At 39.3% G+C, this 27087-nt stretch overlaps 1 protein-coding gene across 2 annotated transcripts in view; it reads left to right on the forward strand.

Annotated features, from left to right (window-relative positions):
• Nucleotides 1-27087, forward strand: part of SLC36A4 (solute carrier family 36 member 4) — a 102360-nt gene that overhangs the window by 6026 nt on the left and 69247 nt on the right. The window contains exons 2-8 of one of the 2 annotated variants that reach the window (XM_065633646.1): nt 3775-3895; nt 4665-4755; nt 5896-5984; nt 7275-7370; nt 9704-9788; nt 21022-21249; nt 22460-22558. In XM_065633646.1, coding sequence (XP_065489718.1) covers nt 3775-3895; nt 4665-4755; nt 5896-5984; nt 7275-7370; nt 9704-9788; nt 21022-21249; nt 22460-22558 — 809 coding nt within the window. Of the gene's footprint in view, nt 1-3774; nt 3896-4664; nt 4756-5895; nt 5985-7274; nt 7371-9703; nt 9789-21021; nt 21250-22459; nt 22559-27087 lie in introns of those variants that run through there. The other variant, XM_065633655.1, reaches the window with a different exon arrangement.

Raw genomic sequence — 27087 nt, forward strand, 5'->3', positions numbered from 1 at the left:
TTTACATAGATGACCAATAAACAATAAAAACACTCAAAAGCAATGTTGCTTAAGGACAGCTTCTCTGAAGCAGTCCTTCAGTAAGTTACAAAACTACTTCACAGGAAAAGTTAAAAATGCCAAATGGGTTAAAAAACCTTAAAAACATAACCCTGTAGGTGAACTGAGGAGGATTAGATTGTAAACTCTAGGGCAGAAACTGCTCTTACTTCGCGTTTCTGCAGAACAATGAGTTGCTTAGCACTTCTAGACACGATGGTAAGTTAAGCAATTATTGAGCTGGGATAGTGATGACAATAACCCTTAGATGACTAGATGGCTTTAGGCATGGAAAGATGGATTCTTGAGGGGAAAAAAATAACTCGTCTTAGAAAAATTCTTATTACTTAAAAATTACGGGAATGCTTGAGTGTGTCTAAATCCATTCTTAAAGGACCTTTGCGGTCAGAAGAAGGGTCAGGAAGTTGGGAGAAAAGTAGAATGGGATGTCTATAAAATTAAGAGTTGCATGGTAAACAGTGTGGATGTATGTAGGTATCAAACATTTCAGTATCAGGCTGGAACGGAAGAAGTGAAATTCACTCTTCTCCCTTGACTGAGCAGTTGCTGATACTCAGCAGAGCTGTTGGTCCTAAGGGACACGCCGGGCCCCTCATACTGCTACACAGGAGCATTAATTGCTGCAGTGATTTCTTTTATATGTTGTTGAATCTCGTATGATCACAGACTTTGCACACTGGTAGTTTGGCTTGTGCCTAGTGAAAACACTTCAGATTGTTAGTTCAGACTCAAAATTTTTAAAAAATGAAAATGAGCCTAATCACTTGCCCACTGAGCGAAATTGCCAGCATTGGCACTTTCCTTTCTCTGACCCCTGAGGGATCAGAGTTTTAGTCCAGAAGCAGCAGGTTTTGGTGAGTGTCGAATGAGCCCAGCAGTGACTCAGAGCTGAGAGGACGGTCATGGTATACTCAAGAACTACTCAACATGGTACTGTGGGAGCAGAGGGAGGGAATTTCTTTGCTGACCCTTCTTTTGATCAATTCATAGACTATATGCCACGTAGTGAAAGATGATTAAGTCTGTCTTGACTTGTATAATTAGGGTATCAGTGAGTATAAATTTACAGTGTACTTTATGGTTGATTTTGTTCTCCACTGAGCATCTGTGCTCTGTCAAGTGCTTTCATTGCTGATTTTCAGCTTCACTGACACCAGATTCAGATGACCTTTTGCTGTTTTCAGGAGAGTTTGAGCTATATGCTTTTAGTTTTAACTACCTGGATAAGCTGCCTTCTGCTCTATAGGATATATTACACTTGTTCTACAGTTTTTCTTTATAAGTTCCTCTTGCTTAGGATTGGCTTCAGTGCCCTGCTGATGGGTTAGACATCTTTAAGGTTTCGTAAAACCTTAATGATTTGTTGAATGGGTGTAGTGGGTTGACCCTGGCTGGACACCAGGTGCTCACCAAACCGCTCAGTCACTGCCCTTCAGAACTGCACAGGGGAGAGAAAACATAGCAAAAGGTTGGTGGGTTGAGATGAGGACAGGGAGAGATAACTCAGCGATTACCATCGTGGGCAAAATAAACTCAACTTGGGGAAATTAATTTAATTTATCACCAGTCAAATGAGAGTAGGGTAATGAGAAATAAGAAAAAAATCTAAAAAACACCTTCCCCCCACCCCTCCCTTCTTTCTGGGCTCAACTTCACTCCCAATTTCTCTACCTCCCCCGCCGAGCAGCGCAGGGGGATGGGGAATAGGAGCTGTGGTCAATTCATCACATGTTGTCTCTGCCGCTCCTTCCTCCTCAGGGGAGGACTCCTCACACTCTGCCCCTGCTCCAGTGTGGGGTCCCTCCCATGGGAGACAGTTCTCCATGAACTTCTCCAACATGAGTCCTTTCCATGGGCTGCAGTTCTTCATGAACTGCTCCAGCCTGGGTCCTCCATGGGGTCACAAGTCCTGCCAGCAAACCTGCTCCAGCATGGGCTCCTCTCTCCACAGGGCCACAGGTCCTGCCAGGAGCCTGCACCAGCATGGGCTTCCCATGGGGTCACAGGCTCCTTTGGGCATCCACCTGCTCCAGTGTGGGGTCCTCCATGGCCTGCAGGTGGAGATCTGTTCCACCATGGGCCTCCATGTGCTGCAGGGGACAGCCGGCCTCACCATGGGCTGCACCAGGGACTGCAGGGGAATCTGCTCCAGCACTTGGAGCACCTCCTGCCCTCCTCCTGCAGTGACCTTGGTGCCTGTAGAGTTGTTTCTCTAACATATTCTCACTCTTCTCTCTGGATGCTGTTTATTCCACAGCATTTTTTTTGTTTCCCTTCATAAATACATTATCCCAGAGGTGCTACCACCGTTGCTGATGGGCTCAGCCTTGGCAGCGGTGGGTCCATCTTAGAGCCAGCTGGAATTGGCTCTGGCAGCTTCTCACAGCAGCCACCCCTGTAGCCTCCCTGCTACCGACACCTTGCCATGCACACCCAGTGCAATGGCTAATTTCAGTACGTTCTGTGTTTCCTGTCTGGTTTTGTGCATGAATCTTGTTTTGATATTAAGTAGTAATTTTTATCAGATTGACTGTAATATATCCCCAAAATAAAACTCGTGTTTGGCAGGTTCATATAGCACTTTAAAGATGTCAGTCATCCATACCTTCTGTTAAGTGCTTCTACAATCTCACCAGTGTTACAGAGTTCACAGGTATTCAGTTAGCATCTATATTTTTCTTACAAAATAAATAAGCTCGGTATGGTTAAGGTACTTAGTGTTCACTCAAATTATGAAATATTTTTGCATGCTGAATATTGAAGCATATTTTGATGTAGCTAATGTGTTATGGTATTCAATGTTTTCAGAGTTCTGTAAAGAAGATGATGATTGTACTGTTGCACACTCAGAAATACTCAGTATTTTGTTTTAATAGAAAATGCGAAAATCACAGGGGTTTTTTTTGGTGAAAATGATGGAAGTTGAGACTTACTCAACACATTTTATGAATGGATACTGTGGTAGGCAAGTGTAAGGTAAATACCCTATTTGCTCTTGGCAGGATTTGTTTTGCTTAACTGTAGTAGTTTAAAAATGGTTATAATTTAATCAGCACTAAACTGGTGTTAAGCCGTTCGTTGTGCCTGAAAGGCAATTTTATTCTCTGCTGGCTGCTTGCTGTTGCTTGGCACTGTTACTTAACTGCATGGTGGAATTGCATTTGTTGACAGTGGCGGCAGTTTATGGTATTTTAAAAGGTTTGTGTAATTACAGCTTTCAAAGCTCACAGCGTAATTCCCTTGTCTTGGTTCTGTCACCAGTGACTGGAGACATCTTCTACAGTACCTGTCCATTTTAGGATGGCATTACTAGAAGGGGGTTTCTTTGCTCACCACTGACAAGAGTAGCCTAAATCCTTAGTATTGCAGTAATTAATGGTGGGTGAGATGAATCTCATCCTTTTGTAACAATGGATGACTTCTCTGTTTTGCAAAATGATCGAAACCATCAACATTTTGATGATACAAAGTTGTTTTTCTTAATGAAAACCTAGTGTTTGGCCATAATAATAATGATAATAATGATAATAATGAAACAGTGCGCCACTTTAAAGAGAGTTTCCTGTGCAGACTTGTGTGTATCTACCTGCCTAAATCAGCTCTGTAGTTAGGAACACAGGTAAACCTCATAGGATGGGAAGTTTGCGTCATGTTTTACTTCTAAACTCTGTGTTTGTTTCTAACGCTAATGTGGTTTTAACTCTTGTTGTACAGACATGGAAGTAATGAAGCCTTTAATTGATGAACAAAATTCAGATGGCGTGTCAGATGAAGAGCATGATACTATCCTGCCAGTTGAGAAGCATTACCAGCTTGAGAATGAAGAAGGCATTACGTATGTTTTACTCTTAGTATTGACTTCTTGAAATTGTTGCCTCTGACCTCTTTGTCATAAGTAGTTTACTGAACTCTTAAGGGGTTTTCTTGCACCTGTGATACAGTTTTGTTGTTATACATCAAGACTTTGCTTAGTTCTGCCCAAAAGCAGCTCATTTTGAGCAGATTCTCTGTCCTTTGGAAGTTAACAATGTTCCAAGGTGCCCATTTGTAAAATGATAAGAGTCACTCAGAATCCAAGCACTGTTTAAAGAAGGTTTCGATTGATTTTATTTTTTTTGTAAAGAAACTTCAGAAGACTTTGGAAATAATCTGTTTAATTAGAAAAACTTGTAAAGGTTTTTTTTTCATTGTTTGGTAAACCTTTGGCTGTCAGATTAGTGATTTGCAGCTGGTGATTGTTTTGAATGTTATTGACTCTAAAAAAGCATTGATAAAACTTGGTAATTTTGACTGTGAGATAAAAGGACAATAAAATTGCACAGAAAATAACCTTTCACAAGCTGGAGGAAGGAACTGAATATCAAACTTGTACATTCTGTTTGAGGAAGCTTACATGTAAAGATGAATAAGAACATTATTTGAATGTGCTGCATATTCTTTAAAATAGGTGGAACACTGTAAAGCTCTCAATTTATCCCTTTATTAATAAAAGACAGAGGGCGTGGTATTGTTTTTTCTTTTTTTTTTTCTTCTTTTTTTTTTTTTTTTTAATCTCCCACTGATCAGTGTACTTTTAATGTGACTTTTTATATTTTTATCCTCAGGTTTATACAAACTCTTATGCACCTCCTTAAGGGAAACATTGGAACTGGGCTTCTTGGTCTTCCACTTGCAATAAAAAATGCTGGCATTGTGGTAAGAATTCAGTTATTTTTCACAGATCAGAAAAACTATCTAGAAAGATCTACAGATATGTGTCTGAGCCTGAAAAAAAAAAAGGATACTTTTTGTTTGTCACTACCAACTTCAACAGAGTTTTCTATTTTTCCTCTTTAGTCTGGTGAGGTTGGTACTGAAGATTGAGATTTTTTTTTTTTTGAAGTTACTACTTCACCCTGAAGACTTTATAGCATGTGTTGTTGGTGTATTTTTGCTTAGCCAAAGTGTTTTTCTGGTGAAAACAAAAACTTGTCAGAAAAAAGAAAGATTTTGATTCACTCAGACTCCTATGATGTCTCAGGGGAATTGTTGTTATGGGCTTGTCTTATCTTTGTTCAGACTTCTCTAGGGCCAGATTCTATGTCCTAAGATGCAACGTCAGCTTGTTAAATCAAGCTTGCGTTCCTGCAGCAGCAGGGTATAGCACAACTTGTTTGCACCAGGTAACAAACAATGCATTTCCTAAGGCAGGGTAGATTTAATCAAGTGAAGTTTTCACCTTACAACTAAATAATCCTGCAATTCTCTGTTTCAAGATGTTCAGTTGTTCAGTTTAAGAATGAAAGTTGCATGTGAAAAGCAAGTACATTCTGTGAAAACTTTTGGTCAAACTTCCACTCTGAAACAAATTATTTAATTTGAAAATTATCTATAATTTGTAATAGTAGAAGTTACAGGGGTTGTGGTGGTTTTCTCTTTTTTTATACACTGTGCATCATCAAGTCTACTAATGTAAGGGAAAGATACCTTTATTGTCATTGCCACTTTAAGGTTGTTCAAACCACTGTTTTGAATTGTGCAGTAAATGCGGTTTTCTCTCTTGATGAGTTTTTTTGGCAAATATCCTAATGAAGCTGTTAGAGGAGTAAAGTTGTTCATACCCATTTTGTATTTATGGCTTGATCACCCCTGAGTAGCCTTCTGTCAAGTAATGAATAAAAGTAAGGGATGCCATGAAACATCATCAGCAAATCTTCCTCTGAGAGGGCAAAAAAATCCAGTTGCATAAAATGTTTTAATTCTTAATTTACTTGCTACAATACAAAGTTTTTGCATGTAAAGATTAATGAAAAATTCTCTTTATCTCCCATGTCCTCCCTTTTTTTTCTATACCAGATTGGACCAGTCAGCCTTGTGTTCATAGGAGTGATATCTGTTCATTGTATGCACATCTTGGTACGTTGCAGCCACTGTCTATGTCAGAGGTAAATGTGGAACTACTCATTCTGTTGCTGGGTTTGAGTATTATTTTTTTCTTTCTTCTTTTCTGCTACTGATTTTTGGCCTACAGAATGTCCTGATGCTGTAGCAGTTTCTTCTCTTCAGAATCTTGTACTTGAAAGAAACACAAATTCTTATTGTGCAACTATAAATGATAGTGATGCTTTGTGCAACGCTGCTTTAATACATTGAAAAAATATTTATTCTCTGCTCATACACAAAATGAAGTTGGTTTAACTTGTGTTGCCCAATATCCCTTTGCCTGTCTTTACTGACAAATAATCAGGTCTTTCTCATTGCAGTTTTAATTGCTTAGCTTCAGTCCTTTAGTCCTTCTTTATGTTCATAGCTTCTAAATTTTCATAGCTTTGGAAAACGCCCAATTTATAAATAGCCAGTATATAAGTATTTTATAGGAATAAAAGATAAACTGAGAATTGCTGGCAATATCTTTTATGATTATTTGTGAGCTCTCTTTGGATTTTGACAACTTGATTCTTCGAAATTGTAGTGCTGAAGGAATGTGTTAAAATGATACTAGAGAGCAGATAAACAGTAGGTACTCCTCCAAGTGAGATGTACAGTACTAGGGGTGAAGTAGTTATTAAAATTTGACTGATAGAGTATTTTGAGTTGTAGTGACTTTTATTAAACATTTTTATCTTACTGTCAGGTGTTAAAGAGAAGCAGTGGGAGGGTCTCATATTTAGAAAATGCAATGAAGTTTTTGAACTGAATAGAAACACAAAACTGTTCATGTCTCTGTAGCTGGAAAAGCTATCTTATGAGTTTAGTGTGATAATTGTACTGTGAAGGGATCCTGTCATTCCTGAATTCTTCACTTTTTCCTCTGCAGTTCTGAATGGCCTGTGATGATGTACGTAGAGCTAAGATCACTGGAACAGTTGGGATTGACTGCTTGTCTGGGAAAAATCTGATGAATCCTGTTGAAGTTCTTGTGACTTTTAGGTTTCAGATGAATTCCTTAAGATGGTAGCATAAGAATCTAGTTTTGGATTAATTTATCAAGAAACTGATTTAGTACTGTTGAATTAGGGGGAAGCAGCGTTATGGTTCACATGCTGCTCGAGTGCTGAACGGCCCTTCCTGGGGGAAGCAGCCCAAACCGCACTTCTAAAATTCAGCAGCCGCAGGATGGTGCCACATGTGATCCCTTGTTATAGTCCTGGGAGGCCACCAGTGTTTCCAAGGTAGGGATCTAGGCCCTCATAGTTTCTAGTGACTCTGTTCTTTCTTCATTCTTTGATTTTTAGGATGAAAAAATCCGTACTGGGGTACAGCGATACAGTTAGTTATGCCATGGAGGTGGGACCCCTGACTGCTCTTCAGAAACGAGCTTCTTGGGGGCGGTAAGTTTGCATTAGAATTTCATTTACTAAATTGGTTATTAAAATTATTAGCTACACATGGAATGGTTCCTTGTTACTAAGATGTTACCTGCTTTAAGATGTGTTCCCTATGCTTGAAATACGTTCATGCCGTGTTTTTTTTATTTCGTGCAGCCAGCTAGTGGTGACATGGCAGGATTGGGGAGTATCTCCCTCTGTTAGGCATTTCAATTTTCAGGTATACAAGAGCTGTGAAGAAAATAATTCTGTTTAGTAATATAGGAAGAGATGTGGTATAACCAGAAATGCATTCTGTATTGTCCAATGTAGTGAAGTAATTCACATGTGCAGTGCCAACTTGCTTAAAGAGCGAAGTCTGATAGAGAGAAACGTGTTTACAGCAAAAGAGAATGAAAACCTAAATTACTTCACTACATTGGACAATACAGAATTGGACAATTTTGAAAGGAAGCAAAGCAATTCTTTGATTCCTGTTTAAATAAAACATTAAAATAATGGAAAAGTACTATATTTTGCAATAATGACATGCAGATATTAATAGCTTGTTGTCTCTCGTAAATACTTTATCCCTCTTTGAAAAGTGACCATTATTTTTTCTTTAGCATTTGTTGCTCTATAGCTGTTTATGGAGTTTATGGTATGACTACACAGTAGTGGAACTCAAAAACACAGACATGTTGTTCAACATTAAAGTTTTTTTTTTTCCTTACTTGAGGAAGAATTTTTTTGGGCCTGTCATTTTCAAGGATGCACCATCTTGTGTCATGTGTTTTGGCTACTACTTTGTTTCGAATATGAAAAAGAAGATCTAGTCTTAAGATCTTTTGTGGTGACTTCATAGGAATGGAGTAGAGCTCAATTAGAGGGAAAATTGGTCTGTAGTGAAATATAATGACAATTCTGTAATACACCGAAGAGTTATAAGCCACAAAAGGCAATTTGATTTCCAGAGACACTGTGCTGCAGCAAATCCATTCTCTGAGGCTCTGGCAAAGTTTCATTACAGCATCTTCAGGCCACCATTGTGTACAACATTTTTCAAAAACAATCTGAACCATAATTCGGAGTGTTTTTTTCAATGAGATACAGTGTCTGAATGTATATTTGGATACACTCATATAGACCAACTTAGTAATACGTGAAAATGTTTGTTATCTTGAATTGCTGAAACTTACAGGACTTGGACTTTATGAGATGTTTAGTCTGATGCTGGTGGAAAACCGTTGTGTCAGGGGCTAACGGACCACAGCAGAATTTATTTGTGCATTGAATATATATGTCTATTGTTTATATTTGTACCACATTAAGTCTTTGAATTTCTTTTTACGCAACTTCAAAATATTCGAGCACCTTCTTTTGCATCTTTTTTTACAAACTTTGATGCCTACTCAATATTACCTTATAAAACAAATACACGCAAAACCACCTGTCATGGAGGCATCCCAAATATAAGTTTAGGCAGACTAGCACTCTGATAACATAAGATAAAGGTTCGGATATTAGGTTAGGAAATTATTTGGGGTGCAGCGAAATAAGAATGAGGATCCACAGCGTGCATATACGCACTCACAAGAAAAGCAAACCAGAGCCCTCTCTGCCCCGTTTTGCCTATAATAGATAAACGCTAGCCCACTGCGGCCAGGAATTTACACTCGTCTGCCCCAGACGAGGAAGGTACACTCGCCTACCAGGTGAGGACTTATTAAAGCATATATTTGGTAATTTATCACTCACCCACATGTGGAGGTGAGGCGCTCCCCATCCCGGGAGGTCACCTTAGACGGGTTCTCTGTCTGAGGGGAGGGACTCCGGCAGCACGGCAGACCCGCAGCTCCGAGGAGACCACACACAGGGAGTCGCCGGCGGGAACCCCATTTATAGTCTGCTCAGATCTGGCTGTGGGCATTCCAGAAGCTTCTCGGCTTCTCTACACCCCGCCCCCTCGAGTGTGGGCCTTCGAGAAGCTTCTCAGCTTCTCTGGGCTGTGGGCGCTCTGGGCCCCTCCTCTGCTGACGACCCTGCCCAGCGACCCCGGGTCTCACAAAGAGCCGTTAACTGCCCGTTGAAGGCCCCAGTTCTGAGAGGGGATGGGCAGCTGCCAGTGCAACTGCCACACCAGTTCTCAGGGCGCGGGGGGGGAGGAAAGTGCAACTGCCAACACACCACCCTGTTTTGCTGTAAGATGAACCTGCGTTGCAGTGCTCATGAGATTAATGTGTCATTTGAATCCAGCATTTGGACTACTGTAAAAAGGAGTAGTAATTGTGTATTAGGTAGAAAAGGGTTAATTGTTTGGATCCTAAGTATAATGAATGTTTTTTTTTCTTTTTCAGATATGTTGTTGACTTCTTCCTAGTGATAACACAACTGGGATTTTGTAGTGTTTATGTTGTATTCTTGGCAGAAAATGTGAAACAGGTGAGTAATGTTACTATATGGAAACACTTATGGGTTTAAATTCATTTTTCCTCACTTTTATTTCCTCTCCTTCTAAAGTCCAACAAACTACTTGTAAAATGTGAAACTGAGAGATGCACAGACGGGTTCTACGATGGTTTCCACAAAAGAGCCTTTGGTAAAAAGTAGCAATATGCAAAGGTGAACTAAATTCAGATCTTGTGCAAGTGTTTGTGACCCATTGTCCTCTGATTTGTTCGTCAGATTTACAAATTAATTGTGGAAATGATAGAAAATAAGTCTGAAATTGGTCTAGGAGGCAGTTGTGCCTGATCTTTTTTTTTTTGTCAGGCCTTCTGTTGACTTCCTTTTTTTAGCCCAGACCTCCTGGGCATATTTTTTCCCTTTTAATGTCACTGGAATCTTTCTTTGTTTCTTGTTTAGTCTTTTCCCTTTTCTGGAATGGTCTCATCTGCCACAGAATCCATTGTATCTAAACCAGTCCTGATTTTTGTTCTTAAAAATGCCTGACATTGAAATTTCTGCAGCCTCCTCAGTAGTCAGTTCCAATGCTGTCTTATCTGTTAGACAGCTGCTTCTTTGTAGAAGCTAAAAAAAATTCTTATCAGCATTGTAAGTCCTTTATTTCATGTTCTATCTATAGGTAATTTATTCTTTTCTATTTGTGGATACCTTTAATATATTTGAATATTTTTATCATGTCTCCCCATGATAGGGACACATGATAGCATCTGTGAATGCTCTGCAGTTCGTCACATCTCTCTCTTTTTTCCAAGTTTTATCCCTGCATTTGGTTATGCTACTCTACTTGAAGTTTTGCTTGTGACCAGTAGAGCTGAAAGTTTATTTCAGAGGTCTAACAGGTCATAGTCCAGACTTGACACTTCAGCATAATGGTGATTTTGCAGGAGCATGTCATTGCTAACTCATGATTGACTTGTGACCCGCTCTGATCACTCAATCCTTTACTGCAGAGCTACTTTCTAGGCAATTCTTCTGATTCTTCTTTCTGTACAGATGGTTTCTCATTGCCTATAGGATCCTTTATTTTTCCTTACCAGATTGATTTTTGACAGTTCTCAGAGTTGAATTTCAATTGTATTCCTCAGTATTCTTTCACTTTCCATCCAGATTAGATATTTAAACCCTGCTTAATACATCATCTGTGTTATTAATGAAACATTAAATAGCACTGCTCATGTAGCATTTCGTGTGTTTTACTGTAAACACTATTACACATATAATGTGTAGCATTAAACATATGGAAACACATTTCAATATATTATAAATTTGTAAATAACTTTGATATTAATTATTAGAAAAATATTGATTCTTTTGTGCAAATTGATTTATTTAAGGATGTCTAAAAATCAAATATTTAGTCATGTCATATCTATGAAAAAATCAGTTAAAAATTGCAAATGAATCCCCTCAACCACAGATGCCTCTACACCTCTCAGACAACCCCAAACCTTTCAACAAAACCCGACTATCCCTTTTCTCCCTCACAACCATCCGTCGCTGACAAAAGCAAACAAAACCATGCCTGTCTCTTTCATGACAGCTGCTGCTGCTTTCATTCATGTTTTTTGTCTCTCATTCTCCATTCCTTCTAAGTTCTTCTGTTCCTCATTGGTGGAGATTTTTCTGACAAGAGCCACAGGCACTTTGAACTCGTGGTGTTCTCTCTTCTACAGGCTTATTAAGATGTCAGGACTCTACCAATGTACTCTGCTGTGTTTTCTGCTTCTAAGATTGTAGTTAGTCACTTGGCATAAAGCTAATGAGGGTGAATCTGGGCCTGTGTCTAAATGTGTGCTTCTGTAATTAGTGAACTGGGTGAGGAATAAGGTATGATGGGTTACTGAGCATTAAACATCCATATGGGCTCTTATTCATAGAATCATAGAATTGTTTCGGTTGGAAGGGACCCTCAGGATCATCGAGTCCAGCCATAACTTAACTCTAGCACTAAACCATGTCCCTAAGAACCTCATCTAAACGCCTTTTAAACACCTCCAGGGATGGTGACTCCACCACTTCCCTGGGCAGCCTGTTCCAAAAAGGTAGAATAAAGGCGTCTTGATGTAGCTTAACTTAACTTTGATTAGGAAGAAGAGTGTCCCCTTGGGCAGTTAGTACATCCAAGATGGCATATTTTTTTCTTTCACTAGTAGATGGGTATTTATGTTGTGTTTATAAAGTATTCCAAGTTCTACAGATGAAATCCTGTCCACACGAGGCGAATTTGTGTATTTGGGAGCTGGATACTCTGTAATTTGTGTCTTGGCAGAGAAAAAAACCCCACAACCTTAAAAACTACAGTCCCACTGTCACAATCTATCTCGATACCTGAAAATCCTATTTTACTTCTGATGTCCTTTTGCTGGCCTTTGGAAGTGGGGATTTTTATTGCCTCCTTTGTAACATAAGTTTGAATTGCAGCCTTCCCTGTCAAATAGGTATCTGATCAACCAGTTGTTATGTATGTGTTTTGACTTTAAGCAAAAGATAAGACCGAATGCTTATTGACCCAGGCTTTCGTAGATATTAAACAAAATGAAACCTTTTCAGGAAACTTGTTGCTGCTTTCTTGAAGATGAGTTGAAAGATCTTAGAGGAAAGCGACCTCTGCAAAAGCAGTAGCTGGAGAGACCCATGACATGTACCTTGTGAATGAATTAAAGTCATCAGGAATTCAGAAGTTCCACTTTCAAGTATATTTGATTTAGGTTGCCCTGCGCTCTTCCCTCTGGGAAGGAGAAAGCTGTGGTTTCTTCCTGGCATCTTTCTGTTACAGAAATCTAACCCGTAGAGGGCACCAAAGAACACGCATTGTTACTGCTGTAAATCGAATTATTTGAGGTAGTGGAGAGATGAGGAAGGTGAGCAGAGGGAATGAGGGGTGGAGAACTTACATAAAGGAAAACCATAGTAAAAAAGTCACTAATACCAGTCAATACATCTGCGTTATGCTCTGTACTTTTATTATCTTTGTGTGTTGGTGTGTTTGCAAATTAAAAGTCTACCAGAACCAGTGAGAACCTCCACTGAGATATTTTCTTCTATATTCCTAGTTAAAACTAGTACCAAACGAAACTTAGCAGTCTCTTCCTTCAGCTTATTTACTGTTACACAGAACAAAAAAGCAATGAAGCATTTTAGAGTGGTTCTGGCACCTGAATTAAGTATCCATCAGTCCACATTACTTTGAGGTGACTATTTAGTTAGACACCCAGTGGTGCATTTGAATCTAAGTATTTATTTCACCTTTGAAATTCTGCAAAATATTTGCTATACCCTTCTCACTGATGGATATGCAGCATAGCTTCTGGTGCCAAATCTTTTCTGATTAGTGTCTGTGGGATTATAACTGTTGGCTGCATTACATTAGAGTTTTCCAGGTGATTTGTGCTACAAGACACTATTTCCAGTTACATCAAATTTCAAACGAACCTTTTTTCTTATGGGATATTTTCCTGGGGCACTAAAGAATCTTAGGTTGGTGGAGAGAGTTCTGGTTAACTCTGACAGGATGCAATATGAGGGTTATGGGTGAAGGTGTCTAGAATGGAGGAGAATGGTAAACTGGAACAAGGACTTTGACCGCAGCAAGACTGGAGCAGGAACACACTGGGACAGGAAAAAAAAAATCTGTGCTCAAAAGAGCACGACCCTCTTTTATGCCGTAGTTACTTTGCTTTTCCTGCTTGAGCAACAGAAGACAAGTCAGGACCCTTGGAATTTATCAAATTGCGCACGGATATTTGCTGAGTTCTCTGGAGAAGTGTCCTTTTCACATTGTTTGCTGATAAAGCTAAAAAATGAAAACATGCTCTTGCTGTGTGGGAGATGATCCATCAGTGTGGTGCTACATCATGGAATTTTGATTTTTTTCCAGTTATTGTAAAAAGGAAACCCCTCCCCAAAACTTAGGAAATTGTACTTAGACTTAAACCTGGAAGTGTTAAAGATGCTGAAAAGTTGAGTACAGAGTAATAATGAAATGCCAGAACTAAATGAACTGTGAAACATTTATTTGGCCTGTTCATGCAAAATTACAGGATTACAAGAGAGTCTTTATCTGTCTGATAACGTGTTGGTTTTGTGCCAAATCTGGCCTTGTGTATTGTACTGGCTGTTGCTCTGAGCTGAATAAGGAAGGAATTAGGAGGAACCAATGAGTTCAAAGACTACTGGTTTGATCCCACTAGATGTTGAAAAGTGCATGGACTGTATGAAGAAAGAGCAGGTTTTGAGATACAGGCAAGGAAACAGTGGTCTTGGCTGAAGAGACTAAGGAAATGGAATTATTTCTTGCTTCTGAGATAGTTCGTATAACAAGTGTGTTCATCAGTTGGACTGAATTTTCTGCAGTCACTAGTTGTGCATTAGCTGTTTTCTGAGTGCCTGACATAAGGAATCTGATAACCAGATTTGCACAAGTGTTCGATCTTCCTGGGTACAACTGAAGTGGGTGGATGCTGTGCCTGGGCTGTGTAAATGAGACGTTGGGTGAAGCACTTCTGTAAGGAAAGCTGTTTCAGACATCACACCATCATGTAAGTTAATGCTTGAATAACTGAAGTGGCTTCTGGTTAAGTTGCCTTGTGACTGGGGACATCAATAGCCTTCATGGTCAGTATGCCTAGTGACTTCAGTGGCTGTGTACTTCCTTTCTAAAACCGTAATATTTCCTCATGTGGTTTAGGGAAATGTTTGTGGAACTACCCTGGGTACAGTCATGTACTGATATTCCAATGATATTTCAGATTATGTTGCCTTGTTTAGGAAAATGACAAATGATGTCTGCTGTTCTTGGCCCAGCGTGACTGCCATGTGCAGTCTAGCCATGTGCAGATACTAGCAAAGAGCAGCAGGAGATTGGAAGTGATTGCTGTCCAGAAGAGGAATCTGAGATTATATTAATTATAATAATTTAGGAGACTAGGTTAGAGAGATGGTGAGTCATAGTCCATCCTAAAACAATCAGCAGAAAACTTGCACTGAGCTAAACAGCATATAAGAAAGAGTTCAAAAGAGAAAAATGTTCTCCTGCAGCTTTGTGGTTTTTTACTTGTTAGAACAGTTTTAAGTGTTATCTGATTATTTTTTTTAAATAATCTAGTACAACACTTTCAAAGTGATGGTAATGTTAGCCTGCACCTGAGCAAATCAGAATAATCTCATCTTCATTAGAGTTTTCCTCTGCTGCTCTTTACTGTCGAATTGCCCAGAGCCAATTGTTCCACTCTAAGAAGGAGAATACTGATCCTTACTTTTTATAATTTTTGCATTTTACTTTCGACTTAGCTTTCTTCAACCTGTCAGTCGCTCTTGCCTGTTTGTTTAGCTCTCCCACAAGATTAACCTTTGCTGGATCTTGTCTGATGTGCCTATCATGTCTCAAAATCCACCTCTGAGGTATGGATATTTCCTTGCCTAAACTCTAAGTGGTACTTCCCTGACTGACATTGTTATAGCTGCTTTCACAGAATCACGGAACGGTTGGGGTTGGAAGCGACCTCTGGAGATCATCCAGTCCAACCCACCTGCTAAAGCAGGTTCACCAGAGCAGATCACACAGGAATGTGTCCAGGTGGGTTTGAATGTCTCCAGAGAAGGAGACTCCACAACCTCTCTGGGCAGCCTGTTCCAGGGCTCTGGCACCCTCAAAGTAAAGAAGTTTCTCCTCATGTTTAGATGGAACCTCCTGTGATTCAGTCTGTAAAATGCTTTATTGATAGGAAGTTGATTTAAAGGTATATATATCAACAAAAGGGAATAAATAGGCCTCCTGTGCTTTTGTATTGGTATAACTGTGTCTATAATATCAGTTACACGGTGTATACGTGTGTGTGTATGTGTACATAAAACTGACCTCCAAAGTATTTTAGTAATGCAGAAACTTGTGTATGATGGACATAATGAAAACAGATTGACAGTCAACAGTTGAACTGAAACTTTCGAAAGTTTCTTTTTTTTAATAAATTGAAATATTAATTTTCATGTCATGGGATTCACATTTTGCTGCAAGTCAGTTGAGAGTAAATTTCAGAAACCTCTCCCTCACCCAGGCAATTCTATTGTCTTTAGCAGTGGTACAGTTCACAGTAACCTCTTCAACCGATGGCAAACTGATCTCTAAAATACTCTGCCTGGGGTAAGTGTGTGCACTTTCAGTAGTTATTAGGGAGTAAGTGGAACTTAACTAACCATTTCATGTGTTTTTTCTCTATATAAAGCCGTAATCCTCCATGGGGTAGGCTTCAGGAAACAGGGCTGTTTCAAGTAGGATTCTGATTTTTTTTTTTTGTTTATCTGAAGATTTATAGCAGAATAATCCTCTGGGGTTGGTCAGATCTCACTAGGGTGTAGGCTATCACAAATAAATAAGGTTTGTTCCATTTTCGGAGTAGAGTTACAAAATACCTTTATACAATGACAGTTGTGACCATACAGAACAAAGATAGGAAGAGAGTGAAGAATTACCCTGCTTTATACTGTCGAAGTCTGGCTAAAGCAGTGCCACTGCTGTGCTCTGGAGACAAAGAGGGGAATCTGGGACCAGATGGGCTCTATCTGAGAGTGCTGGGAGAAACCTGAAGTCTTTGAAAGATGATAAAGAGTTGGGGATGTCCCTGAGAACCAAGGAGAGGCAAATGTTGTATGTATCTTCATAAAAGGCCAAAAGAATAAATTAGAGAATTACAAGCCGTACGGCGTCTCTTCAATCCCTTTGAAAATCAGGGTTTGACTCTTCTTGGAGCACATTTCTGGACACATGAGGGAGAATAAGGTGACTGGATTTACCAAGGGCCTGACCAACTTGATTGCCTCCTATAAGAAAAAAAGTTTGAATTTGTACATAGTGAGAAAGCACGAGATGTCACCCTGACTTCAGCAATGTTTTTCATGCTGTCTCTGGCAACATCCTCATATCCAAGTAAGGCTTTTATGGGATGGATGGATGGATGGATGGGCAACTAGCCCTGACAGCAACCAACAGCATCTGGGACTGTATGAACGGAACTGCTGGTAGATTGAGGGAAGTTATTATCATCCTTTACTTTGCATTTGTTAGATCGCATCTAGAATACTCTGTCAAGTTTTAGATATCCTCAATATCAGAAAGTCATTGACAAACTGGAGTGAGTTTAGGGGAGAGATGCTGAAATGATCTGGGCTGCAGCACTTGCCCTGTGTGGGCGGGGGAAACTGGGCTTGTTCAGCTCAGGGAAGGACTGGCTTAAGGAGGACTTAACAGCTTCTCAGGACTGCAAAGAGGTTGTCTAGAAAATGGAACCAGGTTCTTTACTGAGTTCAAGTGGGAGGGAGGACAAGAGAAATTGGTCATAAAATAAAACTCAAGTTTCTGACCCGAGGCAAAGAAAAACTTCAAACCAGTTGAGCACTGGAATCAGTTGCCCAGAGGGGTTGTGCGGTCTCCATCCTTAGAAGTTTTTAAGATCCAGCTGGAGAATGGGGAGAGGAACAGTCTGGTTTGACCCCATAGCTGATGGAGCTGTGAGCAAGTGAATGTGCTACAGATCTCCTGAGGTCTCATCTAACCTCAGTTATTCTATGATTCAGTGAATACAAACCTCCATTTTTGGATGAGGTAATGGAGAAGACTGTTGAGAATACAATGTTTTGTGTAGTAGATAGGAGACTTGACAAGGTAAAGTGACTCAAATGAGAGATGGTGTGGAAGAGAGGAAGGGGCAGCGGGAAGGCTGTGAATTTTCTGGAACTGACGTTTATTACAGACCTAGAATTTCAGCTTTTGGGTTAAAAACATAAATGAATTAGGTGCTTTTCATAGTTGTAACTGAGACAGCTGTGACTGAAAATCTGGTTTACTGAAATCTGTACTGAGCAGGTTCAGCATTTCATCTTTTTTCTTCTTTTTCTTCCCAGCTAGCATGTCTTTAATGCTCTGACTTCTTTCTTTAAACCGTACTTCAAGGAACGGGATCTGATGCAGGCTCTGCAAGTCATGGCATTTGTAAGAATCCATTTGGCCTCCGCTCCCTTCCTCTGATGGATGCAGGGGCAGGGAGCAGCGCGGGGAGAATGGGTACCACGCTCATGGTGTTGTAAAGCAGACCACAGTGGTTTATTGTTGGAATAGAACTCATATCTGAAACGTGCCAGTGGGAGGTGGGAAGCTTGGAGTCAGGGAGTTGCAGTCTGATGATTTTAGTGGGCCGAGTTTTACCAGTTCTGCATCAATATTCATTCATCTGATGATGAATGTGGAGAGTTTGTGTGCAGCTGTAGTATGTTCTTTCTCTGTGCTTTCCTTAGTATTTCTGTGAAAGTAAAAGGCAGGTAATTATAAAGGCTATTTCATATGACCACACTTCCCTAACAGCGTGGAGGTGCGATCTCACCTTAGGTCTGTCATCAGGGTAGCTGATCACAGTAGGCCTAAACTTGAATAGAATTATATAGAATAGTATGCTTTGCATTTTCCAGCTGTATTAACCAGTAAACTCTGGTTGAATATCTAGTTGGAATTTGGTGGTATTAATAGAAAAAAGAATCAAATATTTCTGATTTTAGGAACTTTTCATTGAGGTTAGTGTGTACAAATGGAATGCCTCTGTCTTAATGGAAAACTGAAGTGGCCGAATACTTGAAATGATTTGAATAGAAGCTGGTTTATCTTGTGGTATTTCAAAAATGTATTTTAGAACCTAAACTGTATCCTGCCTGTGGTTTGTGGTGTGTGGTTGGTTTGTTTGTTGTTAAGGAATAAATATTTTATTATTTTTACTAATAGCTTATCAGGCTAGAGATATTTGTATAAATTGAAGGCATGCTACATTAAATATTTATTGTAGCTGAGGTTTTCAACGGGACTTTCATGCTCAAATCATGTTGTAATGCTTAGAAAACCCTCTTACACGTTCTTGTGTGCAAAACAGCTCTGGCTGCCCATGGACACATGCGAGCAAGTAAACACAGGAGGCTGTTGTTAAAGTGAAATGCAAATAAAGTGCTTGTTCTGTATTTCTATTTTAAGTGTGATGGGAAAGCAGGAAACTTCTACAGAGAGCGTTACTTCATGTGGCTTTAGGGAAGTAATTTGCATAAGTGCTTGACATATTGCTTGGCAAAGTGGAGTTATTGTAGCTGCGTGAATTAACTGGAATTCAGTTCTAAATGTATTTAGCTCTTTGCAGGTTTCTAAAAACATTACTGGTATGAAAACTAACAGATGTTAAATGTCTTGTAAGTGACACTTAAGAGTCTTGCAAGGTGCAAACCATCAATGTTGCTGTAATGACTGCTGTCCTCTGTTTTCAGAGCTTCCTGGAAAATGTGGTTGCAGAATTATATAGTTTATTTTTCCCTTATCATAATGAAAAAAACCTGTATAGTGCTTTTTATTACAGGGAAAAGAATTTTAAGTTGTCTGCCTGAGTTTGTGGATTGTTTGAAACAATGGAAATAAAGTGAATTATGAAATTTATTTTTCTCCTAGACTTGTATAGTCTGAGTTTTGGCAGACTTGCCAGTTTGAATGACTTGGTTTACACACACTTGGTTTTATATTATCAACTCCCACTAGCTCATGAAAGTCTATAGTGCCAGTGATCCCTTGATTGCATACCGTATCTCCAGCCCGTCCTCTTTTCTCCATCTTCTGCCTCAAAGTAAAAAATTAATAGCCCTGAGTTACTGTGGCTTATAAAATAAAATAGATGCCGTGAAGTAATTGTGGTATTTGCTTAGGACTGCCATGCCTACATAAAAATTTACATTGCAATGGTAATACTTACCCTTTTATTGTAACAGCTTAATGTGTTTGGATTTTTGAGGCAGGATCTATGATCTTATTATTTCACTGGCACAGACAGTAACTGACATTTTAAAGAACAAACCACATGGAAAGAGTGGCCCATAAATTAATCAGTCTTGGGACCATGCCTGTGAACTATGTGATAAGGATAATAGTATTTAAGATTTGCTACACCTGTGCACTCCCTGGGATTGCAGGGTTACACAGTCTTCCTCTGAGTTCAGTTCTATATTAAGTTTTAAACTGTGGGACTAGTAGTTGGTTCTCTGACACTATTTCAAAGTATTGTCTTCAGTTGTTTTGTTATATATTGATTTCCTGTTTTTGTTTAAGCCTCTCTGTGCTATAAGGAACTATTTTTTTCCACTGTCTAGGTATCTTTTCATAGTCATCAAGCCAAAGGCTTTTTGCAGCATGAACAGATTAAGCACAGTCATGTGCTGGTTTGTAAGAGTCAAATGCAATGGAAGGGGAGAGGAAAGGAGACGCTCTAGGGAAAAGGCACGATAAGATTTAAAACAAATTGATTTCAACTGTTATAATTTTGCAGCAAGCAGAAAAACCACCAGCTCCTGATATTTTGATCATGGTGTGCACATGGCACAGAATGTTTTTCCACAAAACAAATTTTGGCAGTTGTGGACACATTAACATTTTTCCAAAAGAAGCCTTGGAAGTTGTGAATAGTGCCAAACTCAGTCTTCTGAATTGCACCATAGGCAGCTATTGTAATGTCATATAGAAAAAAACTAATGCACTTTCACATTGTGTACTACTGTTTATCTACAGTCATTAATTTATACCAATTTAATGGATACAGGACTCTCAACTGTCTCAGAGCTCATGGTTTTAAAAGTTGATTTGACATTGATTAATAGAAGAGTGAAGAATGAAAAATAAAATAATTTGGATTGGAAGACAAGCAGGTTCATATTCTAATGTTATTTGGTATGGATGCTGCTGTGATGTGCATGGCAAAGGCATAAGGTCATGAGGCACTGGACTCCGGTACGACAGTGTTACTCATATAACTTATTCTCCTTAGGAAAATTCAGACTCTTAATATTTAGACCTAGATCCATCTTGCTTGCATTCAGTTTACCAAACCCTTCCTTTCTGAAAGGAATCTGATCTAAACTGCTCATGTGGATTTATTTCCTCTTTATTCAGTGGTGGGATAAAGACACTTTCAGGTCTTTCAGGTCCTGATTTCATCATTTGTCTTACTGCTGAAACACTTGCTCAACGTGCCTTGTTTTCCCCTTTGCGCTGAGAGGACAGGGATCCCGAAATGCCCGACAGTCAGCAGGTAAAGCAGAGGGATGAATTTCCCTATAGAAAAAGAGCGATGTGACTGTATACTCTGCTACGACTGCTTAATATGTGGGGGTTTTTGTTTTGGTTTGTTTTTTTTTCCTATAGGTCCATGAAGGATTATTGGAAAACAAGACTGTTCCCATAAATGTCAGTACCACCAGCAGTTCTTCTGAGAAAAGGAGTACTGATTTACGAATATACATGCTGTGTTTCCTGCCATTCATGATCCTCCTGGTCTTTATTCGCGACCTGAAGAGCCTGTCCTTCCTTTCATTGCTTGCCAATCTCTCCATGGCTATCAGCCTGGTGATCATTTACCAGTATATTGTTAGAGTGAGTACAAAAAAGTTTATTATTTTTTTTTTTTCAGCGTGGCAAGTTGTATTTGTTGTGTGTGGCAGTTGGGCTCTGATAGATACATACTGACTGACAATTTCTGAAAGGCAGGATTATCTTGTATTTAACTGAAGTATCTTAGTTTAAGGAGTTGTTTTAATACTTGGGACACGTACTTTTGAAAGGAAGGATAATATTGCTGCACTTAATAAAGTATGTATTGTAATGACTTGAAGTCTTTGAGTGGAAGAATATATGAATTTTTATGGGTTGCACAGGGAGCTGGCAAGGTTTTAATCTATGGTCAGTCTTTTTGTCGCAACAGAAGAACAATTTCAATAACATTTATTTCTAGTGTTTCTCCAGTACAGTCAAGAAAAATTTAAGACTCAGTCTTTAAGAATATATATTGCAGACTTCTATCTCCTGAGAAGTTGAATAGTTGCTGCATTTTCAGAATTCCTGCTGTTTTTCGTATTTGGAGGCATTTCATAATGGAACAAATGAAACTGATGGCTGAAAAAAAATCACATGTAGAAACCTCTACATTTTTCTTTCTTACGATTTTTGAAAAGTGCTAGGTGATCAATGCTGTTGCACACACAGTGTAGATCAGTGGTGAGTGCCACTGTTGTTAGAGAAAACTTTGACACGAGTGTCATGAGTGGGAAGCGGTGGATGAGGAGGGAGCAGAAAAGCCACTGAGAGGTGTTGGCTGGGTGAGGGGGCAGGAGAAGTTACGTAGAAGAGACTGGGGGAGATAGAGAGTAATTAATTGCTCTGCAGGAGCTCAGCTTGTATTAAAAAGACTTTCTTTTACTGTCCCTTATGGTTATGAAGAATATCTGTGCAGCATGAAAGCAGATTAGAAAATGCAATGTTCTGAGAAGTTTGTGGAAGGTTAAGCTTGAGTTGCGAGCTTTCTTTTTTGGTTTAATTGGTGCTCACTCATATACACCAGTGTGATACTTCAAATGGGAAAATTTCTGGTGTTAGTAATATGAACATAGAATAAATATATCTGCAAGTGTCTGTGCGTGGGTGGGAAGGTGGCCACAAATTTGGGAGGAAAACCAGGGATTGCAAATAGCAATGTATGTATGTACTGAGTTTTCTTTCCTATAGCATAAATGCATCAGTCAAAGTTGTGGGAACATCTACCGTGCTCTCCATAACACGTAACACTGTTCGCCTTTGTTTTCTTCAGGATATAGTAGATCCTCGGAAACTGCCTCCTGTGGTTGGCTGGAAGAAATACCCACTGTTTTTTGGGACTGCAGTATTTGCTTTTGAAGGAATTGGTGTGGTAAGTGCTTTTTACTGACTCTTTGAAGGACCTGAATCTGTGCTAGACGATGGGATAAAGACAGTTTTACTCCTGTTGTTATTTTGTGGGTTTTGTTGAAGCACTAATCTTCCATGTTGATACGGAAAGGGTTAATTTATCTTGTCAAATAAGGCAAAGGTTGAGAAAACAGTATCCCCATCAGAGGGGAGTTTGTTGAATACTGATTGCTACTTTGATATTTAGCACCTTCACAAATTACAAGAATGTCTTTAGTTCTGAATACATTGAGACAATAGTGTAATAATAACTAGTATCATAAATGCTATATAATAATTTAATACTCAGCTAGTAATATCATGGTACTATAATTATAATGATTCAGCAGCTCAGTTTTAGGTGATTAATGTGTAAAAATAGAAACGTATTCAGCATCCTTATTTTTCTTTGGGACCACAGAAGACAAAGTAATTTATTAGAAATGTATTATTCTTCCTGCTTCAAACTTGTCTATAGATGTGACTTGACAGAGATGAAGATGCTAAGGAAAAGGATAGACATTTCAGAATATTTTTTTTTTATTTATGGCCTTCTGATAATGAACATCAGTTCCTCATTGTTTCCTGAAGGATGTCAATTAAATAGATTTATCATTCTGAAAAATTGGGGTTTAAAAGTAGATATTTTTAAATTTCTTATTCACTTATTATTGTTTCTAAGGGCTTTCTGATTGCATCTTGCACTAGCGAAGTTTTCAAGTTAGCACTTTTGTTCCACATGGCATATTTTAAAAAATAGCTGAAGAGGCTTCTGGGAATGGTAGATCGTAATGTCTTTAAACTGTCAGGAAATTGCTACATACACTTTATTTGTTATTAATATAATAATGTACTTCAGCGAGTGTTACTGTATGCTTAAAACTAAAAAAACAACCAACCCACCTTCCCCCTCAAAAAACCAAAACAAAACAAAAAAACAAAAAAAAAGAACACCAAAACCACAAACCAAAACAACCCCAAACCAGCATGCAATTATTGTTGACATAACACAGAAGAGTTTTCAATTCTCTTTTTTTTCTGGAATCGTCAGCTCTGACTTAAACCAGTATACGGTACCTTGCTGCTGTATTGTCACTGCCAGAAGAGCTGAATAGGAAAATCTTTTAACTCATATGGTGTTACCAGAGTGTTTTCACACACGGGAGGTGTGGATCCAGTGACTGTGAATCTCCATTTCTCACACTGTTCTGGACTGTTTCTCAGACTGTGAACTGGCCGATGCAGAGGTTGGGCTGCCGTAGATCTGAGTGCATCTAGATGTCTTTCCTTTCGTCATCTGGAAGTTCCTTCATAGGAATCACAGAAGCACAGAATGGTTGGGGTTGGAAGGGGCCTCTGGAGATCATCCAGTCCAACCCACCTGCTAAAGCAGGTTCACCAGAGCAGATCGCACAGGAATGTGTCCAGGTGGGTTTGAATGTCTCCAGAGAAGGAGACTCCACAACCTCTCTGGGCAGCCTGTTCCAGGGCTCTGGCACCCTCAAAGTAAAGAAGTTTCTCCTCATATTCAGATGCAACCTCCTGTACTTCAGTCTGTGCCCATTGCCCCTCATCCTGTCATTGGGCACCACTGAAAGGAGTCTGGTCCATCCTCTTGACATCCACCCTTGAGATATTTATAAACATTGATGAGATTCCCTCTCAGCTTCTCTACTCCAGGCTGAACAGACCCAGCTCTCTCAGTCTCTCCTCGTAAGAAAGGTGCTGCAGGTCCCTAATCATCTTCGTACCCCCTGCTTTGAGTCCCTCCAGTAATTCCTTGTCCTCCTTAAACTGGGGAGCCCAGAACTGGACGCAGTGCTCCAGATGCGGCCTCACCAGGGAATCAGCCATTTGTCTGGGATTGTTTGATGCCTACAGGTCTGGGGTAGAAAACCCATTTTCGGTGAATCAGGCAGATAGGGCTGTACTAAGCTTAAATTTTATAGTCTGGGACAGACTGCACATGCTGCCTGTGGGTAAATGCTTGATACACATCCCAGGTGTGTCAGATTTGCTCAGGTACTGCATAGCACACATGTGTATTTGTAGCCAGGAAATCCCAAACGGGAGTCCTGTGACATTTGGTAGAGGTAGTTTATTGAATTATAGGCAGGGAATTGATTTATGGTAATTATTTTCTGGCACATTAGATCCCACATTAGACAGCTCCTTAAATTTACATTAGCAGTAGTAACATAGGAAAAGGACTGTCCAGAGCATGGTGCTTGATTGAATCCCTGGTTGTTAGTAGTGACATCTTTAAGAACTCCAAACTTTTTTCCTTCTTTAAGAGCATATAATGTAGGGTACATTTGAAGTGTGCCTTTAAAACATAAAAATACTGCTTGATATTATTAGATATTAGCATTATACAGTTATTGCATTTATTTCTCTGTAGGCTGTCTAAATTTCTTACTTGATCATAATTTACTTATTCTTTGAAGCAAATGAAGAGTGCATTTTAGTTATGCATGTGTTTGAATTGTTGTGGTAAGGAAGAAACCCTCACCATTTAATTAGATCAGCTCCTTAGTCTGCTATCTCTGACTCAGAATGGATTTACCTGAGCTCGATCTTATTGTGAGAGTCTTGATTTTAGATTTTGTTCTGAATGTCTTGCAAATAACACTTAATGTTATGAAGCTATCTGAACATTGCATTATAAACAGAAGCCTTAAGGTCTTAATTTTATCAGAAAAGTTGATGATGGTTGATTCATTTTATGCAATAAATTGGCCTTAAACAGGTCTCATTTTTGCTGTTTCTTTATTCCAAACATACATTACGCTAATTCTCATCTGAGAGCTGCCAGATTATTGAATGTTACAAACAGGGACAGCAAATGAAATTCTGAGTTTTTTGGGCTGGTGAAGTCATCTTAAGCAGAACCTGTCAAGAGAGGAAAAAATACCCTGAAATGTGTTTTTTCTACCACTGTTGTTCTGTGTAAAATGGTCTTTCCTGCCAGGAACATTTAATGATGAACAATTCGAGTAGAGGAGTAAATGATCTATAAAGCACAGTATAAAACAGTACACCTTAGACATAGCAGTCAGGAGGATTTATTTTCAAAGATACTTAATTGATTTTGTTTTTATTAATAGGGGAGTGACTAATGTAGAAAGAAAGTAATTGGTAGTTCCTAATGCCATGCTCATGATGGGAACGTGTTTGTCTGGTGTCTTTGAACCAAATAATAGACTGCAGGGAAAATACTTTATCACTGATTTTTTTTTTTCATGCCATTCTTCCAAAAAGCTTTTTATATATTGCTTTTTTTTCTTTTAGTTTAGCACTTAAAATATGACTGTAGTTCTTCAGTAACTCTATTAAAATTAGTGAGACTAATTAAACAGAGGAGTCTAAAGTCCTGTTCACTGTGGGGAATGTGATTCAGGGAGATGCAGTGATTCAGCAGATTCCTGCTAGGATTTTCGTCTTGCTCCTGAGAGAGCAGATTTCTCTTTTAGGTGGTGAGTGTTCGAACATGGGTTTTGGTTAAAACCCGTCGTTAGTTTAGGACTGATTAGCTGTCCATGAGTAATAAGAAAATCAGCAGTGTGGAAGTAATTTGGAGTGTTGTTGCCTTGGCTATAGTCAATCCCTAGATGAATAGACTCTAAGAACCTTAATTTTACTGACTTGTGTCTGTAATAACCCAAAGGAGGAAGGGTAGCCTGTTTCTGGTTGAAATATAGAATCTCAAATAAACCAAGGCAGTGCCTAGAAACTAGTACTTGTGTAATACTGAGAGCTAGTTAAACATTTCATCAGCTAGTGTTATAAAACTGTTTTGAGATATTTTCATTAAAAGAAAAATAATTAATATGATGAATTGATGATATGAATATGATGAATCACACTGTTCATATCTGCCTGTGAGATCAATCTAAGCTCTTATTTGGTGGCAGATTTGAATAATTTTGTCATTTTGCTGGAGTCCAGGTGAGTTGTTCCTTTGTTGCTACAACTACCACGGCAGAAATAAGGCGAGTGCTAAGAGGGGCTGATTAATGTTGATGCATGCTGAACTCTGAGTGTGCTTGTAACAGGATTAAAAAGTGCTGCAGTCTGTTCCTTGTGCTGCTCATTGCTTTGGTCCTCGTTTGACTCGTCTATAAAAATGCGGTCACTGCTGATGGGTATAAGGTTCCTGTTGCAAAATGTGCCTGTCTGGGCAGCCAGGTGGTAGCGGCTGTGTGCGAACAGGAGGACTTCGCAGTGGGGGTACCCGTGATCCCTTAACTTCGAGTTAGCGAACAGCACCTGAGAGCTCAGTGCTGTCCATCTGGTGGTGATCACTCATCGTGTTGAGGGTCGGTTGGGGGTTTCAACACTTGTAAGTTAAGATTTTGAGACCATCAGGGTGACCTTGTGGAAATTGTGTTGGCTACTGGCATCAATACAGTTTGTGGAACAGTAGTGGCAGCAGCCATGCAGTACAACAGACCGTTTAAGATACTTGGTTTTGTTTTAAAGTGAAAATTTTGGTTCAGGAGGCAATACTGT

Source organism: Caloenas nicobarica, chromosome 1, assembly GCF_036013445.1.
Source record: "Caloenas nicobarica isolate bCalNic1 chromosome 1, bCalNic1.hap1, whole genome shotgun sequence".
NCBI classification, from domain to species: Eukaryota; Metazoa; Chordata; class Aves; order Columbiformes; family Columbidae; genus Caloenas; species Caloenas nicobarica.